Raw genomic sequence first — 19,879 nt, forward strand, 5'->3', positions numbered from 1 at the left:
AGATAATATAAAATAAGTATGTTATGTTTGATGTTGGGTAGTGGGGAGACAAAAAATACTGTTCATTGTCAAATCATGTCTCTTTTATATATATTTATATATATGTATAAAAATATATATAATTTATTTAGTTTGAGTGTTAAAATAAATATTATTTTCTAATTATATATGTATGGAAATGAAAAAAAATAATTTATGTAAATACACTTTTAAAAATAATTAAATGCACTCTAATAATGGATTAACAATATTTTTGTTAATTGTTCTATTCGAGGTGATAAATTTAAATACATTATTCAAATAATGTAATATATGAATTAACCGCGTAGAATAATTATATTATTTTATATTTTTTAAAATTTTTAATTATTCCAATGATGTAGAAAATATTACGTATAAAATATTAAGTGGTTAAAATAAAATATATTTGTATTTAAAAATCAAATACTTAGAAACAAGACAAAATACTTAGAAACAAGACAAAAACATGGTAAAACAAGCAATGGCAAACATTGCTTCTGTTTTGGGCCATCTCTGAGATGGCCCAAAACCGAAAACAAACATAAGGAATAATTTTTGCAGAAACGCAACGGAGAAGAAGGAAGACAATGGATTAGGTCTTAGAATAAATTTAAATTAAATTTTAATTTAATAAAGTATGCGAAATAAAAGATAAAATTAGTCCCCGTGATATATGTTATTTTATGTGTGTATAATAAATAATTTTTTATATTTTAAAATAAATTATAAATAAAAATAAAATATATAAGTTAATAAAAAAATTAGTATAATGGTGTTATAAATTTTTGTCTGTGAGTGAACGTAGCTAACTACTTGTACACAATACGCTCGATTCATGTTTCAAAATATTTAGAAATTATAAATAATTAGTTAATCTTTTATGAAATTTTATTGTATGTATTTATTTAATTGCTTCGTAGATTAAATAAAATGAAATGAATATAAATTTTGAAATATATTAGACCAAAAACATAATACCTTAAAATATAAATAAATAAGTTTAAATGAGAAAATTATTATAGGAAATATAAATTATTTATAATACTGTGAAAATATCTGATTTGAAACTATATTTGAAGAACATCCAATATTACATATATCCAAATATGGAGGGTTCTAAATTTCTAATCCACTGACATTCATTTCATCCATATTAATCTATTACTAATATATACATATATATATAGCAATCTACACTCATATTAGTAATTTCATAGTACATTTTTTTTAAATATGATATTATTATATTTTGTCGATGATACCTTAAATTGATTTTTTTATATATTTATTTTATTTTTATTTATAATATTTATATCTATATCTATACTATACAAAAAGAAAATACATTTTTTATGACAAACGGTCGTTATGACACCATAACACCAATTTGATTATTATGCCAATATACCCCTGAGTTGATTTTTTTTTTTTTTGTTGCTTTCTTTTTTTTTTTAGAAATATGATGTGTTGGTTTATATATATATATATATATATATTATTCATATTATATTTTAAAATGTAAAATATTGTTTATTATGCAAGCAGGGACGACGTGCCACGACGGCTAGTTAATTATAAAAAAAGGCAATCTACACTAACAAACAGTGGTTCGTAACGCCGATGCACTAATTTTTAAATATAACAATTGTATCTGATTTTAAACGTTATTTGTAATTACTTTATTTTTTTTTTTTTTACAAAAACCACACCACGTTATTTTAATACTAATACACAAATTCTTTTATTATATTAATAATACTTTAATCGATTTTTTATTTATTTATTTTTATTTTTTATAATATATTACACAGGAATTGTGTGACAAATCACACACAGCCACTACTTTATTGATTGTCAACTTGAATTCGTAAAATTTGTCCCAAAAAAAAAAGAAAAATTGAATTCATAAACATTTGTTTTTATGAGTTGTCAATTTAAGATTGGACACTTCGTTTTTATATGCCAATTTCATTGGTCCTAGCAGGTGGGGCGGCACCACAACGTGTCCTTTCAAAACATCCTAAAAGTATCCGTCAAGAGCACTTTTTCTTCTAAATATATTCACATAAAATGGAAAAAAAGATACAATAATCAGTCGCATTTAATATAAAATATATATTATATAAATTTATATAATATTTAAATAAAATGATCATCGCCCCACGCTGTCTTGTATGAACATATTAAATATTTTTTTTTATTTTAAAATATAGTATAAATAAAAATAAAATATATAATCAATACGTCACATACAAAAAAAAGTTAATAAATAAACTAATGCAAAATATTACCAATATAATTAAAAAAGTGATATATTAACGTAATTGTTGTTTGTGATTTTACTTTTTATATAAAATAGGGTAAATTACAATAATCTCTCACATAGTTTATCATAATTACAAATGCCCGTTATTATTTGAAAAAAACATTGATTTTAATGTATGTCTATCAATGAGTCCATTTTTTTAGCTTTCATTCGATTTTTATTTAATTTTGTATTGTACCGACTTAAACGTCCTTCCATTATAAATTAAAAAATTTATATATTTTTTTTAAAAAATAAAACATATTATGAACTAATATTTCATATTATGAAATATTAATATTATTGACCGAAATTTTTTTATATTTTAAAATATTATAAATATTTAAAAAAATCAGCAATGATAAAATAGTAATATTCACTTTATTATGTATGGAATACATAATTATTTATATTTGATAGAATATCTATAAGTTTTTAATTAATAAAAAATATTTATAATTATATTAAAATTAATTATAATTTATCGTATAAAAATATAGAAATACAACTTTTACACCACACACCCACTTGACGTGTCATATGATAAGGTCAACTGAACCAAATCAGTTGGGAGTTATGCTTCTGAGTCATGATGGCCACGATTTGTACAACAGTTTTTGCATTATTACGCCATTAAGTATAGGAATAATTACATTTACACCCTTTAATTTATGATATATTTATATAAATTATTTTTATCTTTTAGATAACTACATATACATCCACAAAAGTATCATTATTACTTACACAAATAATCCTTTATTTTTCTGAGAAATTACACACACAACCCTAAAAATGTTAGCATTATTACACAATTTATTCCTATTTTTTTGACTAAATGGTGAAGTAGATATTATTATTTTATCCTGTTAAATATCTTTAAAAAATAAAAAAAGTATTTGAAAAAAATATAAAAAAATTGAGTATGTGTAAAATAAATAATATAGAAAGAATATTAGTTTATAAAAATATTTTAAAATTTATAAAATATATATGAAATTATTATTTATATTTCAAAAGGGCATTTTCGTTAGTTTATGATAAAAATTGGATGAAAACTTAACTGAATGAACTCATTGTTAGACGAACGTTAAAACCAATGGGGTATTTGTAATTTTCAAACAAGGGAGAAGTATTTATATATGCCAAATCTCAAAGAAAGTGATTGTAATTTACCCTCATATTTATTAAAAATAGAGAAATATCATACTAAAAATTGAGAATTATAAATTTAATCACAATATCTTACTTTTTCTCATAAATCACGACTTGTTTTATTTATTCTTTATTTTTAAAGAATAAAAGCTATTATTCAACCGTCGCAAAACGAATGATGACGATCTAAAATTTTAAATAAATTATATATATAAGTCAAACTTACATTTCAATTATTTCTTATCTCAGCAGTGAGGTTGATGTCTCACAAACAATCAAAGAACTATAAATTCGAGTTTTATAAATATAGATATTTAATTTCTTTAAATAGTAATATATTATTTATTTTTAATTTGTTGTCATATGTATAATTATTAATATATCATAATATTATTATACTGGTTTCATTTTAAAATATTGATATATTTTATTTAAAAAAAAAAGTAAGACTTACATAGGAAAATAAATTCAATATAATAGTATTTCTTTATTATGGGACTTCCATGGTCCATGTTGATTTTCAGTCAATAATTCACAATCATAATAAATATGACTTTATGAATATGTCAATATTCCATATTTTAATATCGTCCCCCTCTTCGATAATTTTATTTTTTCAAAAAACAAAGGAAAAATATTATCAATTTTATTGCATTTTTTTTTGTATTTCACTTAAATCTGTATTTATAGATACTTTTTATAAAAGCGATAATTAAATCATTATATTAAAATACAATGAATAAATTAATCATCATTTTATGATAAATAAATAATAAGCTACAACAATAATTCATATAATTTTGATAAATACTCGCATATTTGAATGGAGTAAAAAATAAAATATTTTTCCGAACGCTGCCCATGTATTAAATTTTCATTATGATAATATGATTTTTTTAAAATTCCATTGTAAATATTTAATATATATATATATTTATATATAGTATTAATAATTTAATATATTTGGTCGCTTTATTGAAAAAGCAGATGCAAGTAGGGCAGATGTGATCTCGTTGGGAGGTTGTGACAGAAACGCAAAGCACGATTTTCCCGCGAAATACTTACGGGGGAAACGCGACCACTGTTTTAACTTGAGGAATAGGAAATTTAAATTCAAATTGATTATGTGGCCCCATTTCACTCGCTTTTCTTTCAGGCTCCTCCGTGCCTACACCCAATTTCCACCGCATCTTTTGGAATTTGGATTCGATTGCCTGTTTATATATTTTATTTTTAATTTTCAATATCAAATATATATTTTTAATTTTATATAAATTTCGTATGAAATGAGAATCCGATTGTATCAATCAATTAGATCGTATTTTTATTAAATTATAGTGTTAAATTAATATATCTTCAATAATAATATGTAAAAAAATACATTTTTGTTTTAGTTATTAGCTTAAAAATATTTTTTTTAGAAATAAAAATATTCATATTATCATGAATATACTGCTATCTTTTTTCAGGTGAATGTATTATTGAAAAATAATATAATTATATATTAATCATCATTATCGAATAACTATATTTAATCGACATTTATTATTAAAATTGTATACCATCCTACATGTAGTTCTAGCCCATATTGCCGCCAGTAATTTTGTCATGTGTTCTTCATCATTTGTTACGGCTCGTGGTAGTAATTTGAGATGAAATAATATTGACGAGTAACTCATCACTACTTTTATAAATGACTTACGATCTATTTTTTTTTGTGCTTTTTTTGATTAGGCAATTGTAATTAAGGTGGAAATAACTCAAGTTTTCTTGTAAGAAAAAAGAAAAAGAAGAAGAAGAAATATGATATAATATTCATGTAATTTTCAATTTATAAAATTATAATTGAATTTAAATTTCATAAAATATAGATAATAGTAATAAGTATTAAGTGGAGTGGAATCTCAATGGAATTAACATGGGTTTTTTTCTTTTTTTTTTTTGAACTGGTTAAGGTTAATTGGATTTGAATTTCATGTTTGTCAATTTTAAGAATAAAATAATAAATTATTAATATTATTAAATAAATTTCAGTCTAACAGAACTACCCGTTTACATATTGGGCGGGCCCCGTATTTGATGCCGCCTAAAAGAATAGGCAATGCCGCTCTCCGCCCGAGATTATTGAAAACAAACTGTAGGCATACGCAACGCTCTCCCTCCTTTTCTCTCTCTCTCTCTCTCATCTTCTTTTATTGATCCAATCCAAATTATCAGCGCAAATATTTATCCATTTCCGTAATTAGAGTTGAATTTCGGTCGATCACAGATCAATCCATCAGGGGAGAGAAGAAAAGTGAGTGGACTGACTCAACTACTACACATTTTCTTTACTAATGTTATGAATTATGAAATTTAAGGGGTTTTCTGCCCAATTTTCGTAGTTCTTGCTGAATTCGGCAGTTTGAGCTTAATCACATACTTTTTCCAGTGCGATTTCTTTCTACTAAGATTTGGTTTGTTTGTGATTGTTTATTTCCAGATAAGTTCGTAATAATAAAGTTTGATCCACGATCTGGAGAGGGGGGATGAGTTGGAGAAGGGGATCGTTGATTGGTTGAGTTTGTGGGTTGTTTAGATTTGCTCCCTTTGTACATACTGTAGAGATTTTCTTTTTCTGCTTAATGTTGTATGCTGTGGAGAGTTTTTAGGTATTTGCGTCTAGTATTCTTTTAATTACATTGGAAAATGCGATTCTTGAATTCAGTATTAAGTACAGAAGCAACTAAAGAGAAAAAATAATAGCTATATACTACTGGAAATTTGGAACTGCTAAAGTTCGTTGCAATTTTTGAGGGGTGTGAGGAGAAGTTGAATTAATACTTAGGGGTCTACAGAGGAATTGTTTTCGGAAAATCCAGTCATATATTTGTAGGAGCATTTCCTATTCATTTGGATTGACATTGGAAATGAAACAACAAATTGGAATTTGAGGTTGAAGAAGCTGTTGTGATGCAGCCAATTAGGTCCACTAATCTTGCTGAAGCTATGACTGGTGAGGCACCTGGCCTCAGTAGTCAGTGGGTTCAGCAAGATTCATTGGACATTATACATGGGAGTGGTTTGCCTCTGTGGAAAAATGTCAACAACAATGTATCTGTTCAGACGGGAGAGGAGTTCTCCATGAAATTTCTTCAGGAGTGTGCGGCTGCTAGAGTTCAGTCTGCAGTGCGTGGTGTTGCTCCCAACTATGAAGAGAGGGTTGGAGTTGTCCAGGATCGCCAAATGGTTTATGAGGAGCTTGCACGAGTTCTTGGTTTGAGAAGAATGGATTCAGAATGTGGATCTGACATCACGGAATTTGCTTCCGCCACAGGATCTAGTACGCATATTGATAATGGCGTTTATCTGAGTAACGGAAGCACGCATTACAGGGATATTGGTTTAAATGGACACAAACCTAGTAAGTCTTCAATAGAAGTTAGCAATGACCATGCCAATTTAGCGCCCACTTTTCCATTGTTAAGTGAATCTGATTCCTCAAGATCTTTATATTCCTCCGCCTTAGGAGTTTCTGATGGTTCTCAACCTGGGAAAATAAAGCTTCTTTGCAGTTTCGGCGGTAAAATATTGCCACGGCCAAGTGATGGAAAACTCAGGTATGTGGGGGGACAGACACGCATCATTTCGATCTTTAAGAATCTTTCATGGGAGGAATTGGTGAAGAAAACAGCTGGAATGTGCAACCAGCCTCACACAATTAAGTATCAGCTGCCAGGGGAGGATCTTGATGCCCTTATATCTGTATCTTCTGATGAGGATCTGCAGAATATGATTGATGAATATAATGGAGCTGAGAAGCCTGAAGCTTCTCAACGTCTTCGTATTTTTTTGATTCCTCTCAGTGAATCAGAAACCTCATACACTCTTGATGTCAGCATTGTTCAGCAGAGCCACATTGATTATCAATATGTTGTGGCTGTAAACGGCATTGCTGGTACTGAGCCGAGCCCCCAGAAGAACTACAATGCACAACCTTCTGACAGTGAAATTGTCCATTTGATGCCAAATGAAGAATGCAATCCTAAGTATGAAAAAATCTTTCCTTTCCCCGTGCATCCTTCAGAAAATAAAAATGCCCCTGGTGTTCCTGATCTGACTGAGTTTTTTAATGAGTCCGAGAAGTTGAGTAGCTCTCCGTCATTGACTCATGTTCCTGCTCAGCAAGTAGATTTGAGAAATGCCAACACAACAATGTACAAAAGCAATTCTTCACTTGTTAGTACCGAAGATCCACTCCTATTCAGCAGAATCAGCACTTCTACACCTCTTCCAGCCGAAGATTCCATCTGCTGCGCTGCTTCTCATCATCAGACCCCTCAGTTGGCCGTGAATTTGATGAACTCATGTGATCCAATTAGTAAAAATGACGTGATCCATCCGAATATAACGAGTCAATTGATTTTAAAAGGAGAAAATTTGGTTCCTCAAAGGCTGGAGCAGAAGAGTAGCAAGTTTGAGCTATGCTCTGAGGGTGGGGTTGTACTTACTGAAAGGGCATTTAATTCAGACAAACCTCTCCCTCAAACTGATAATTCGACAGATATATTGCCCAGACCTGGTGATTCAGTTAGTTGTTACCCTGCAATTCCTCATGCCTTTTCTGACTCAAAGCTTCAGGAACAGGGACAGATATCTGCTTACTCTTCTCAGGATGGTATGAGTCAATCATTCTCATTTAACTCGGGGAGACCTCAATCATCTTCTTGCAGGGTATCTGCTGCTTTGCTAGAGAAGCCGGTGCAACTGAAAGAGGATGTAGGCTTGATCACTACTCAGCTTCAAACCACGACACTCATTTTGGAGCCAATTATTCCTGTTACAGGGGTGGCATTGCTGAACTCTGCTTCAGGATCAGAGGGATTCAGCAAAATTGAACCTATCTGCAAGGATATCAACTGTAATGTTGGGAAAGGCCAAATGGTAAAAGAAGATTTAAGATACCAGAACTCAAAGATGAAACCTCATGAGAATGAATTTGTTGCAAATTTCGAATTAATGAACAAATGCGATGCCAACAGTAGTCCTTTAAGCGGCGGTAACTTTTTTTGTATTAGTGAGGCAGCTGTGGTTCCTGTGTCTGGTACTTGTCTTCCCTCACCAGAACAAGACTCTCAAGTTTTGCTCAGTTTGGCCCCTGCATCATCTTCTGTTGGCTTGACACCACTAAATGACTTGGAGTTGGAGCAAACCCAAAAGAATTATTTTGGGAAAATCTCAACTGTGGTTGCAAATGGTGACCTAGAAAGCTATTCATCTTGCCCCAACAACTCAGAAGTGGCAGGGCTTATTCATAGTTCTCAAGATTGGTCTCATGATAATGTCAATTATTCTGGCCTCCTTGATGGGCTATCTAATGGCCTTGTTTCACCTGAGGGCATTCCGGGTCAATCTCTTGAGGGTTCAAGAGATATGGGCTGTCAAGAACTCAGGGTAAGAGGATGTGAAGATTTGGATAGACCTAAAGTTGTTGATAATGCTGGCTGGAGCAAGATCCCACATAATTCTGCTATACTCGGGAGAGAAGTTTCCCTCCTTGATGATGACTTAGCCAATCATACTGATTATAGGGTTGAGAAGTCAGACTATGTTGGAATTTCTATTGAGCATCAAAAGTTACAAGATGGTCTACTAATTAATAACATCGATGAATGTGAACAGAAGCCTGGTCTTGTTATTCAAGATGGAAAGTATAATTTATCACGCGCTCAGTTTCCATCAACTACTGTCCCAAATGTATCAGATGCTGCTAATGTGGAAATGTTATCTCCCCAGACAACAGGAGCAGAGAGCGATTTACAGAATTTGACTTCTGAGGCAATATTCAGTCTTTTCTGTTATTCTGAAAGCCCCTTCTACTTATATTCTCATTTTTACATATATAAATGATTGCATTGGACTGATACAGGATGGCAATGCTGACGGTCATGAAGATGAATTGTTCAGTGATGCAATGATAGCTGAAATGGAAGCTGATATATATGGTCTGCAGGTATGTTCATTTTCCAGAGCAATTCAAGCAGAGTTCTAAAGTTTTAGTTAGGGATGATACACCTCTCTGGTAATCTATCTCCTTGCAACCGCTGCCTTTGGTTAGTCAACTTAATGACATTTGAGTTACAGTCATCAAAGTTTTTGTAATTTTCCTGAAAATGCCCTCATATATTCTGATGTTGACCTAATGATATGTTGTATTTGTGCTAAAGAAAACAATCTGTGGGGTAGGTACTTGTAATCTTTTAAACTTAAAAGGATATTATTTGAAATTTAATACGATATCTTAATATTTTCCCATTTAACTTACAATATTTCGGTTTGTTTTTTGTACAAGTATTAAAACATTTCAATAAACATACATAAACTATATCCAATTTCTGTTATAGTTTATACTTTATTGCTCTTCATTTTCTCATCTCACAAATTTGTACTTTTGTCCATTTTGAAATCAATTGTATATTTTGATTTATCTACTTATGAAATGTGGGGGTTTTGGGTTAAGGAAGAGTGGAACTTAATTGGTTTATTTACATCATGCCATATTGCGAAACTTGTTCTTGCTTGTTGTCATCACTGAATTTTATGCTGCATTACTATGTAAGACCAGTACCTGATCATTTTCATTTACTATTGCATTTCCCTTTTCAACTCATAGCCAATCAGATCTTCACATGCTATAGAAAATGGATATTTGAGATTCAGTGAGCTTATTATTGAATTTCTAGTATGTGTCCATTTCTGTTTCCCAACTTACTTTATCGGTGATGGTTTCTAGATAATAAAAAATGCTGATCTTGAAGAATTACGAGAGTTGGGATCTGGTACATATGGAACAGTATACTATGGGAAATGGAGAGGAACGGATGTTGCCATCAAAAGACTAAAGAAAGCGTGTTTTTCTGGGAGATCGTCTGAGCAAGAACGGTTGGTGGGTCATTTACATATTGTCTTCAGATGTCATGTCTTCATGCACTTAGCAGAACTTTTTGAATGTAACTTGCCGGCGTAGTTGATTCTTATCATCCCCTTTGCAGACAAAAGACTTCTGGAGAGAGGCTCGTATTCTGTCAAATCTGCACCATCCAAATGTTGTTGCATTCTACGGGGTGGTGCCTGATGGTGCTGGGGGCACATTGGCGACTGTAACAGAGTTCATGGCAAATGGTTCACTTAGGACTGCTCTAATTAAAAAGGACAAGTAATAGAAGCTTCCCTTTCCTCTATACTTATGCAGTGGTCGGTTCGTAGTTTGGAGTTGATCTTCTGAATTCACACGCAGATTTCTTGATCATCGTAAGAAGTTGATAATCGCCATGGATGCAGCATTTGGCATGGAGTACTTGCATTCAAAAAATATTGTCCATTTTGATCTGAAATGTGACAATTTGTTAGTTAATCTGAGAGATCCACAGAGACCTATATGCAAGGTAAGTTAAGATCAATTAGAGACAGATTGGAACTGTATTTTCGAAATTCTTTCAGATTTAAATCAGGGATTCCACTGCACATTGCTTTTGTGAAACAGGGAAATAAACATAGAAAAGAAACGTTTGTGAAAATCTTTTACAATATTGAACTTTATATGCGTCATTGTGTTATTACTTTTCCCTGTATCTTAATGCAACTATATCCAGGCCACTTTGGGATTTGAGAATGTGGGAACAGTATTTGAAAATGGTCAGTTTTATATTTTTCTTGTTTTCTAACTGAAGTTCTCGCTATCACCAGTCATCGCATGCATAGACACTTGTGATCATTTAGAGACACTTATATATATTCTCAACCAAAAGGCACCAAACATCAGTTAAGAATGCCCTAGCAAACATGTCACTTACTATATAACGTCACATCTTGTCCTCGTCTGGTGCTGCAAACATGTTGTCACTAAATGAAATGGCATATTGGTCTATAAACGAGTAGGGTGAAAAGTATGGAGTTCCATGTCCACAAAAGATGGAATTCGCATGTTAATGTGATCTGTTCATTTTCTGAGAAAAGCTTGCTTCACTCTACTTTCACTGATGACTAAGGAATTGTTTGTAGGTTGGAGATTTTGGACTATCAAGAATTAAACGCAACACTCTTGTTTCTGGTGGTGTTCGAGGGACCCTTCCATGGATGGCACCAGAACTGTTGAATGGAAGTACTACCAGGGTATCTGAAAAGGTAAAGAACTATTATCATTATCTACAATGTTGTGTCTTACTACTGTAGGCAATCAGTAACAATAGAAATAGTCCAAAATGAAATTTGATTTCAACAGGTTGATGTGTTCTCATTTGGCATAACATTGTGGGAGATTCTGACTGGGGAAGAACCTTATGCAAATATGCATTGCGGGGCAATCATTGGTAAGTCGATCTAATAATCCTATGACAGCGAGTAGCTTCTTTGGTTTATAAAAAATTGAAGTTAATGGTTGAAGTGACAATTGTGCTGGAGACCTTCGAAAAAGCCCGTTGGAATTGCCTCCTGATATTTATTTGTCAACTTTTGACTCAATAGTGTAAAATCTTCAAGATTAATTTATCGGCTATTAACATGAAATTAAGGTTTGTATAGTGTGGGCACAGTTATATGCATATGTAAATGCCTTAAACTCCTTCAGAATGCAGATTGAACTTATGAATGAAAGTTCAGAACGACAGCTTAAGAAAGCAATTTGTATATGTTGGCTGATTTTATAGGTTATGAGTCATTCTACTCTGTTAGAAAGAACTAAGGAATTGGAGGAATTGATTAATATGGTAGGAAAGATATTACTCACTGACCTTGATTATTTATCATCATAATTAATCATGAATTTACACATGTAGGGGGAATTGTCAAGAATACTCTTCGTCCTCCAATTCCAGAACAGTGTGATCCTGAGTGGAGGAAACTTATGGAACAATGTTGGTCAGCGGAACCTGAAGGCAGGCCGTCATTTACTGAGATAACCTACAGGTTAAGATCTATGTCTGCCGCACTTCAGACTAAGGGGCAGCCAAATGTGGTCAGACAGTTAAAGCCCAACATTTCTATGTAAGTCAACAGGGTTGGAAATTGCATATTTTCTTCAGAGGCAAATATAATCTTGAACAGCTCCCTGGGGTGGAGGTTTTGTTAAATTGTATCTTCGTCCTATCTGTCTGTCCACAACTTATGTCCTCCTTTCGATTTTGGTCTGTTGATGTCACTTGTGTTGATCTATTCATTCAATTGTTCTTTGTGACTGAACCCCAGGCATGAAGAGGGCATTTCCCTTCCCTCACCCCCCCCCCCCCCCAAACAAAGAAATATATGTGTATATATATATATTTGTTTGGAATTATCGGCTTTGAAAATGCGAATTAGTGTGTGATCAGTACCTCCCCTTGGTACAAAAGGACAAGTTTTGGTGTGTAGTCTTGTTCGGATGGTCAAGGTTGAGGTACAAATACTCTGTAATTATGACTTTTGAGATTTAAATCTTACAAGAAGTTTTGGTATTTATTTAATCCATATAAGTCAGAGTATGAAATTGTTGGTAAATGGTGGATTAATTTTTGATTGATATGTTGATAGAATGATGTTTGGAGGGGCATGGCAATATGGCATAGTTCAAGCTGTGAGCGCTTTCATCACTCAAAAGTAGTAGTAGTTTTTCAACTCTTGAATTAATTAGGTACTATGAATATGTGGGGGTGAGTGAAAGTTGTTGGAAAATAATTGAAGAAAGAGAAAATGAGTAGTAGTGATTGTCCCCTCCCCACTTTCCTGACCCCTCCCCCTCAAAATAAATAACTAAAAATGTGACTTGGCAAAAAACGAATGAGTGGTTCATAATCTTTCCTTCTAAGTGGGCTGCGCCTGCTATTGCTATTCCTATTCCTATTGCTAGTCAATCAAATTATTTTTTCTTTCAATATTGTGTATTTGAATTTTTATTCATGTCATAATTGTATTGACATATCATTTTTAAGTAATTTATAATACTTCATGTTTAACTGTATTGTATTGATGAGTAATTTATAAATATTCTTGTTAGTAGATCAGACAAAATTTTCAAGTTTATGATGGTAATCGAAGTTGAAATTATTTGAATATGTATATATATATAAAAGGATAGGTTATAATATAATTTTTTAGATTTGGTATAATTATGAATATTTTCGTTGTCATGTGAATTATGAATATTTCTTGATGAATGATGAAATTATGTAATCCACTTGGATGGATATCTGGAATTGTCAACTTTTCTCTTTTTGTTATATCTTTTTCTTTTTTTATAAAAATAAAATTATGAAAAAGAGTCAAATGAGTTGGATGGAAATAATTGAAAATTTGTAAAAAAATAATTGTTCACTTAGATCATAAAAAAGTTTCAGAATATTTTAAAAAATAAGTAAACTATAGTTCAGAGTTCATAAAGTTTTTTTGTCATGTTGTTTGATATGATTGGAGAGAAAAAAAATATCAAATAATCTCCCTTCGTATGAGAAAAATAGAGGAAAACACTAATTTTTATATTTTTATTGATTAACTTATTTTTTTTTATTTTATACTATAAAATAAATAAGTTGATATTATATTGAAATAATTTTATTATAGAACAAATTGGAAAATCTTACTAGTAAAAATATTCATCAAACAAAAATAAAATTATTTTTTGTTAATAAAAAAATTCATCAAAATGTCTTTATATTAAACTAATCAATTTAAATAAAATAAAAGTTACTATCAATGATCGATGACGTAGTAGTTTTTCTAGCGATTTGGTTTGTTTTCTAAAAAATTGTGCAACGGTATTATCAGCAAGAAATAAAAGAATTAGGGAAAAATTATATATATGAGTAATAGAGTAAATAAAAATAAAATATGTATATTTTTGCTTCTTAACCTTATACGTTCACTTTTTTACTCAATTTTGGACAGTAACGAAATTGGATGCAAGAGTGGTTCATATACATCCAGGTTTACTTTTCTTCCAACTATTCGTCCTAATCAAACATCATTTTTTTTTTTACATTATATATCTATTTTCACTTCTATTTTACTTATACACCCACTTTCCAAACAAATTCTAACAAATTACATTAATTAGTAAAGAATCGTTAAAATTAGGGGCATTGATAATTTTCTAACAACGACAAAACATTTATAATTTTATGCCAAATTTTCAAAAATACTCATCTAATTTACCTTAAGAAAACCTTATAGGAGCATTATGCGATGATACATCCTTCTAATTTTGCATTAATCTCCGTCCAATAATATGATTCATTTTGTTGATATGTATATATTTACATATACATAAATATATATATAAAAAAACACTTGAGTTAAGTTTACATATTAATCAAATAAGTTCTGAAAATTTTACTGATCACTTCAGAAGAAGAAGAAGAAATTTGCAGGCATCAGTCTAGTAACAAATAACACTTATAAAGGTGGTATTTATTACCCCGGAGTGAATATCCGTAATTATATTTACATTCTTTGATTTATAGTTTGATTATACAAATTATTATACTTTTTAAATTATAATACACATATTATTAAAAATATCAATATTATTTATATAAATTATTCTTATTATTTAAAAATTACATATATACTCTCTAAAAATATCAGCATTATTAAAAAAATTGCCCATTTTTCATATTATTAAGAATCATTGAGTAGTTTATATACACATACAAGGGGTGGAAGGTGTAAATATAATTACGTGAAATATTTTCTTTGTCAAAAGCAAGAGTGGAGTGTGTCTGTGTGAATCAACACCTGAATACCTCGTAAATAGAAAAGCAACTGAAAAGTCGGTGTAATATTACAGCATTTGCTCTTTTTTTTTATGTTTTTTTTTTTTTTTTATCTTTTGTGTTATAAAAGAAACAAAATTATGTTTTGTCCGTAGGCATAGATTTGAGCCGTGGACTTGGAAAATGTTGTGAAAAACGGGAAACATGTTTTCACGGAACTTTCCTAGTATGATCAACGGAGTTTCACCGTCCACATCGCACACCACCACGCCTTTTCTATCCCATTTAACAAAATCCCACTCAATTTCTTGCAAGTCAATGCCTTTAAATGCGCTTCCAAGTTGTGGGTTAGAGAGAGAGAGAGTCTTGCAGTGGAAGAACAACTGTTGATCAAGAAAGAGAGAACTGAAGGGAGAGGGAGAAGAAAATGGAGAAAGCCACTAACAGACAAAGAATTCTGCTGCAACATTTGCGACCCACTTCTTCAGTTTCTCACCAGACTTCTGATTCTTCTCTTTCTGTGAGTTTTTTTCTCCTTGTATTTATGGACAGTGTTCTGCTCGGCCCTTTTGATTTTTAATGAATTCAAGTGAATTACTTCACAATATGGGTTAATTCTTTAATTTGTGTTACACAGATCTTGTTGGTAAGACTTTTCTTGAATTATGATGATTTTGGTGGATGCAGAAAAATTGCTTGCATAATTTGAAAGAAACAACTTTATTTCTGTAACAATTAGACTATTTCTTGGCTTAAGTATGCGAAGATGTGATTGTAAATCATTCAAGGAAATGCTTCAAACTACCAAAGCACCATCTGAATGACTATTGCATGCCATCTACAAATGTTTGAAACCTTTCGGCTTCAATTCCTTGGTCATTCATGTGTTTTCTTTAACAGCCTTCGATATGTTTGGCCGGAGATAGTGCTGCATACCACAGAACAGCTGCTTTTGGAGATGACATTGTCATTGTGGCGTGAGTTGCTTCACTTTTATCATTCAGTTTGTCCTGTTGTTTTTGTTTAGATTGCGGGCTAATAAATGGTTTCATGTGTGACTTGTCTCTTACAGAGCTTATCGAACTGCCATTTGCAAGTCTAAACGAGGGGGATTCAAAGACACCCTTCCGGATGATTTACTTGCCGCTGTACTAAAGGTGAGTTTTTGCTTTCCGGTGCCCTTTCTTGGAGGTCTTCTCTTAGCTATTCTCGTGTCTTCTGATTGCAGGCGCTGATTGATAGAACAAATCTGAATCCTGCTGAGGTGGGAGATATAATTGTAGGCACAGTTCTTGCTCCAGGTTCGCTGAGAGCTATTGAGTGCAGGATGGCAGCACTATATGCCGGTTTTCCGGGTATCTTTTCTTCCCTCCCTCCTTTCTATACCCTTTCAGATGCTACTTCACCATTAATTCTTCCTTATTCTAGTTTCTTTGATACTTCAAACATCTTCTGCAACAATATATATTTATCCTTCAGAATGTTTGCATGCTGTAGTTCCTTTAGTTTGTTCATTGCTGATTATAATTGATCTTTCTACAGATAGTGTACCTGTCAGGACAGTCAATAGACAATGTTCGTCTGGTCTCCAGGCCGTTGCTGATGTTGCTGCCTTCATACAAGCTGGGTATTATGACATAGGTAAAAGAAATGGTGAATCATTTAAACGCCTAGTGAAGACACATTTTTGCCTGGCCCTTGATTGGTTCTATTTCCATACAGGCATTGCTGCTGGATTGGAGTCGATGACAGTAGATGCTATGGGCGCAATTCAAATGGTTAACCCAAAAGTATGTGATAACTGTGAACTTTCCTTCTTCTCTTGAACAGCTTGTTAATGATGACTTCAAATGGGCATATGACAGGTGGAAAGGTTCAGTCAAGCTCGTGACTGTCTTCTTCCAATGGGCGTTACCTCTGAAAATGTTGCAGAACGCTATGGAGTGACCCGCGAAGAACAAGATCAAGCTGCTGTGAGTTTTCTTCTTCAGTAGCATACTAATATATAAGTATACTAAACTTTTGAATAATTGTAACCCCCTGGAAATTGCATTAACAGGTTATCTCTCATCAACGTGCTGCTGCTGCTGCTGCATCAGGAAAATTCAAAGATGAAATAATTCCAGTTTCGACAAAGGTGAACCAGAAACCTGGAAACTTTCTTGTCTGTAATAAGAAATATAATCTTTTTATGGTTTCTAACTGATGATTTTACATAAAAGATTGTTGACCCCACAACCGGTGAGGTCAGGCCTGTTACAATTTCAGTGGATGATGGAATTCGGCCAAACACAAATATGAAAGATTTGGCAAAGTTGAAGCCCGCATTCAAGAAGAATGGAACCACCACTGCTGGTAAAAGAAGTTACTTTCTCATGTAAAATACTTGGTGCATGAATATGCGAGCATTTCTTGTATGGCTTCTGACTAAAATGCACTAATGTGATTTCTAAGGGAATGCAAGTCAGGTGAGTGATGGTGCTGGAGCTGTCCTCCTCATGAAACGAAGTTTGGCTATGCAAAAAGGGCTTCCCATTCTTGGCATATTCAGGTGTGTTCCTGAATACTGAAATCTTTTCTGCTAGTGTATCGCAGGTGCTTCGATTAATTCATAAAGATGCTTTGATTCATTGAAAGATATCATTGAATAGTTATGAATTAAATGATTAACATAATCGAATTTGCTTTTCATGAGCGGATCGGTGTGCATCAAAGTTTTCTTATCTGTGTTATCTTTGCCTGCAATCCCCAATTTCATCCTCAGTACTATTTGTTTGTCAAAAGAAATCACTCTCTTGGGTTATCTCTTCACATAAATCACTTTAGGATAAAACATAGTAGCTCTCACATCAATGGTGTCACGTGTGTCAACTCCAAAGCTGAAATTTGCAAGTGTATGTGGGGTTGAAGTATTTTTATCAATTTCTTATGATTATTTTTTGTATTCAAAGATTCCTTGAGAAGGATATTCGAACTTGACTTGGTTTTTCAAGCCTCCCTGTTTTCTCTGAAGAAGCGTTTATACCTCACCTACAGGAGTTTTGCTGCTGTGGGTGTGGATCCTGGTGTTATGGGCATCGGCCCTGCCGTTGCTATTCCACCAGCGGTTAAGTCAGCTGGTCTCGAACTTAGCGACATTGATTTATTCGAGATAAATGAGGTACTTTGTTGTCCCAGTAATAACATTCTGGAAGCTGAAATGGTTTGACCAACTTAAGAAACGTGCAAGTTTGCCATTCAATTTGCAGGCATTTGCTTCCCAGTTCGTATATTGCTGCAAGAAACTGGACCTTGATCGTGAAAAAGTTAATGTCAATGGAGGAGCAATGGCCCTCGGACATCCCTTGGGAGCTACAGGTAATCTATGCTCAAGATCTCTTACTAGTTTGATCACACTGAGAATACAATATAAGTATTCTGCTGTCTCGTATATATATAAATTCACATCAGCTGTATATTAAGGAACATTGTACGCCACACTTGTATATATGAAGTTGATTGCAAACAAGATACCAATCTGAAACAGTAAATCTGGATGGCTAATAGCATGCCGAGCAAAAATGTGGTGTGGAGTAGGTAACAAAGGTTGGTGAAAATGTTTACCTTTTTTCCTCAGGGGCTCGTTGTGTTGCTACACTACTAAATGAGATGAAGCGTCGTGGCAAGGACTGTCGTTTTGGTGTTATATCAATGTGTATAGGTATCCATTTTCTCTATACAGATTCCGGTAAGTTGAGCAGGTTTTGACATGTCGAACGTATTATATACATCTCGATTCTTGGTGTTGCAGGTTCGGGCATGGGTGCTGCTGCTGTTCTTGAAAGAGGGGACTGTGTGGACGATCTGTGTAATGCACGGGCGGTGAGTGAGAACAACTTCTTATCAAAGGATGCGATGTGAGCACAATTTGTTATGGAAATGAATTATGTTTGTGAAATTGATGGTGGATGAGACATGAAAAAACAGGTGCAATGTTAAGTTTATTGTAAACCAATTCCGGTGTTGAAGAGAGAGAGCGATAACAGAGTCTCTGTTAAATATTTTAAGTACAACTCAGCTAATGAGGACTAGCTCGATTGACGAATCTGAGGCCCCTAAGGTCATGTATCAAACGCGTTGAATACGTGGAATGTACTATTGCACAGTAGATATTGTCTATTGTAATAATAAATGTTATTTAGATTTTGTTGATTAAGGTATAATTATTGTAACTGCCTTTGTTAGGTATTGATATGTGATAGGATTAATTGTAATCGAGTTATTTTACATAATAATAGTTTATTGTTTAAAAAAAAAAACTTAATTTTTTTATTTCAAATGCTGTAAAGCTTCATTTCTCAATGTTTTCCTATTTTCCTGTTTTTTTTTTCATTTTGATTATTACATAATTAAATACCTTTAAATTAAAAAAATGGTCGATAAATTCAATATCTATACTAATAAAAAAAGAAAAAGTCTCTCCACACTCACAAACGATGGTTAATGACATCATTATATCAATTTTTTTGTGAAGTAAAAAATACTCTTCATGAAAAAATAACTAATTTATTTAATTTTTCAAAATTTATTTTCTATCTTTCTTTTATTAATTTAATGCATTAGTTTATATATTTTACTCTTATTTATAATATATTCTAAAACGTAAAAAATTTATTATAAACACATAGAAACGATGTAC

At 32.1% G+C, this 19,879-nt stretch overlaps 2 protein-coding genes across 2 annotated transcripts; both read left to right on the forward strand.

The window, feature by feature from the left end:
* The first annotated feature begins 5,588 nt into the window (after nucleotides 1–5,588).
* Nucleotides 5,589–12,948, forward strand: LOC105165714 (RAF-like serine/threonine-protein kinase 20). The gene is made up of 9 exons (XM_011084815.3): nucleotides 5,589–5,777; nucleotides 5,964–9,298; nucleotides 9,390–9,473; nucleotides 10,254–10,406; nucleotides 10,513–10,676; nucleotides 10,758–10,905; nucleotides 11,522–11,644; nucleotides 11,742–11,829; nucleotides 12,295–12,948. Exons 2-9 carry the CDS (start codon nucleotides 6,434–6,436, stop codon nucleotides 12,504–12,506), a joined length of 3,837 nt encoding a protein of 1,278 aa, XP_011083117.1. The 5' UTR covers nucleotides 5,589–5,777; nucleotides 5,964–6,433; the 3' UTR covers nucleotides 12,507–12,948.
* Nucleotides 12,949–15,394: 2,446 nt separating this feature from the next.
* LOC105165712 (3-ketoacyl CoA thiolase 1, peroxisomal) lies at nucleotides 15,395–19,396 on the forward strand. Its single transcript, XM_011084814.3, has 14 exons — nucleotides 15,395–15,721; nucleotides 16,102–16,178; nucleotides 16,274–16,358; nucleotides 16,430–16,556; nucleotides 16,744–16,842; nucleotides 16,924–16,991; nucleotides 17,067–17,174; nucleotides 17,261–17,338; nucleotides 17,424–17,556; nucleotides 17,656–17,752; nucleotides 18,238–18,361; nucleotides 18,450–18,558; nucleotides 18,818–18,901; nucleotides 18,992–19,396. Exons 1-14 carry the CDS (start codon nucleotides 15,629–15,631, stop codon nucleotides 19,099–19,101), a joined length of 1,392 nt encoding a protein of 463 aa, XP_011083116.1. The 5' UTR covers nucleotides 15,395–15,628; the 3' UTR covers nucleotides 19,102–19,396.
* The last annotated feature ends 483 nt before the right edge of the window (nucleotides 19,397–19,879 follow it).

Source organism: Sesamum indicum, linkage group LG6 (genome assembly GCF_026168435.1).
Source record: "Sesamum indicum cultivar Baizhima isolate 11 linkage group LG6, ASM2616843v1, whole genome shotgun sequence".
Lineage (NCBI taxonomy): Eukaryota > Viridiplantae > Streptophyta > Magnoliopsida > Lamiales > Pedaliaceae > Sesamum > Sesamum indicum.

Excerpts from the sequence above, each read along its gene's own strand:
- LOC105165714 (XM_011084815.3), top strand. The coding sequence starts at position 6,434 with ATGCAGCCAATTAGGTCCACTAATCTTGCTGAAGCTATGACTGGTGAG. Across the intron at positions 10,677-10,757 it reads GCTCTAATTAAAAAGGACAA|ATTTCTTGATCATCGTAAGA; the intron begins GTAATAGAAGCT and ends ATTCACACGCAG. Across the intron at positions 11,830-12,294 it reads GCATTGCGGGGCAATCATTG|GGGGAATTGTCAAGAATACT; the intron begins GTAAGTCGATCT and ends TTACACATGTAG.
- LOC105165712 (XM_011084814.3), top strand. The coding sequence starts at position 15,629 with ATGGAGAAAGCCACTAACAGACAAAGAATTCTGCTGCAACATTTGCGA. Across the intron at positions 16,359-16,429 it reads TACTTGCCGCTGTACTAAAG|GCGCTGATTGATAGAACAAA; the intron begins GTGAGTTTTTGC and ends TTCTGATTGCAG. Across the intron at positions 16,557-16,743 it reads ACTATATGCCGGTTTTCCGG|ATAGTGTACCTGTCAGGACA; the intron begins GTATCTTTTCTT and ends ATCTTTCTACAG.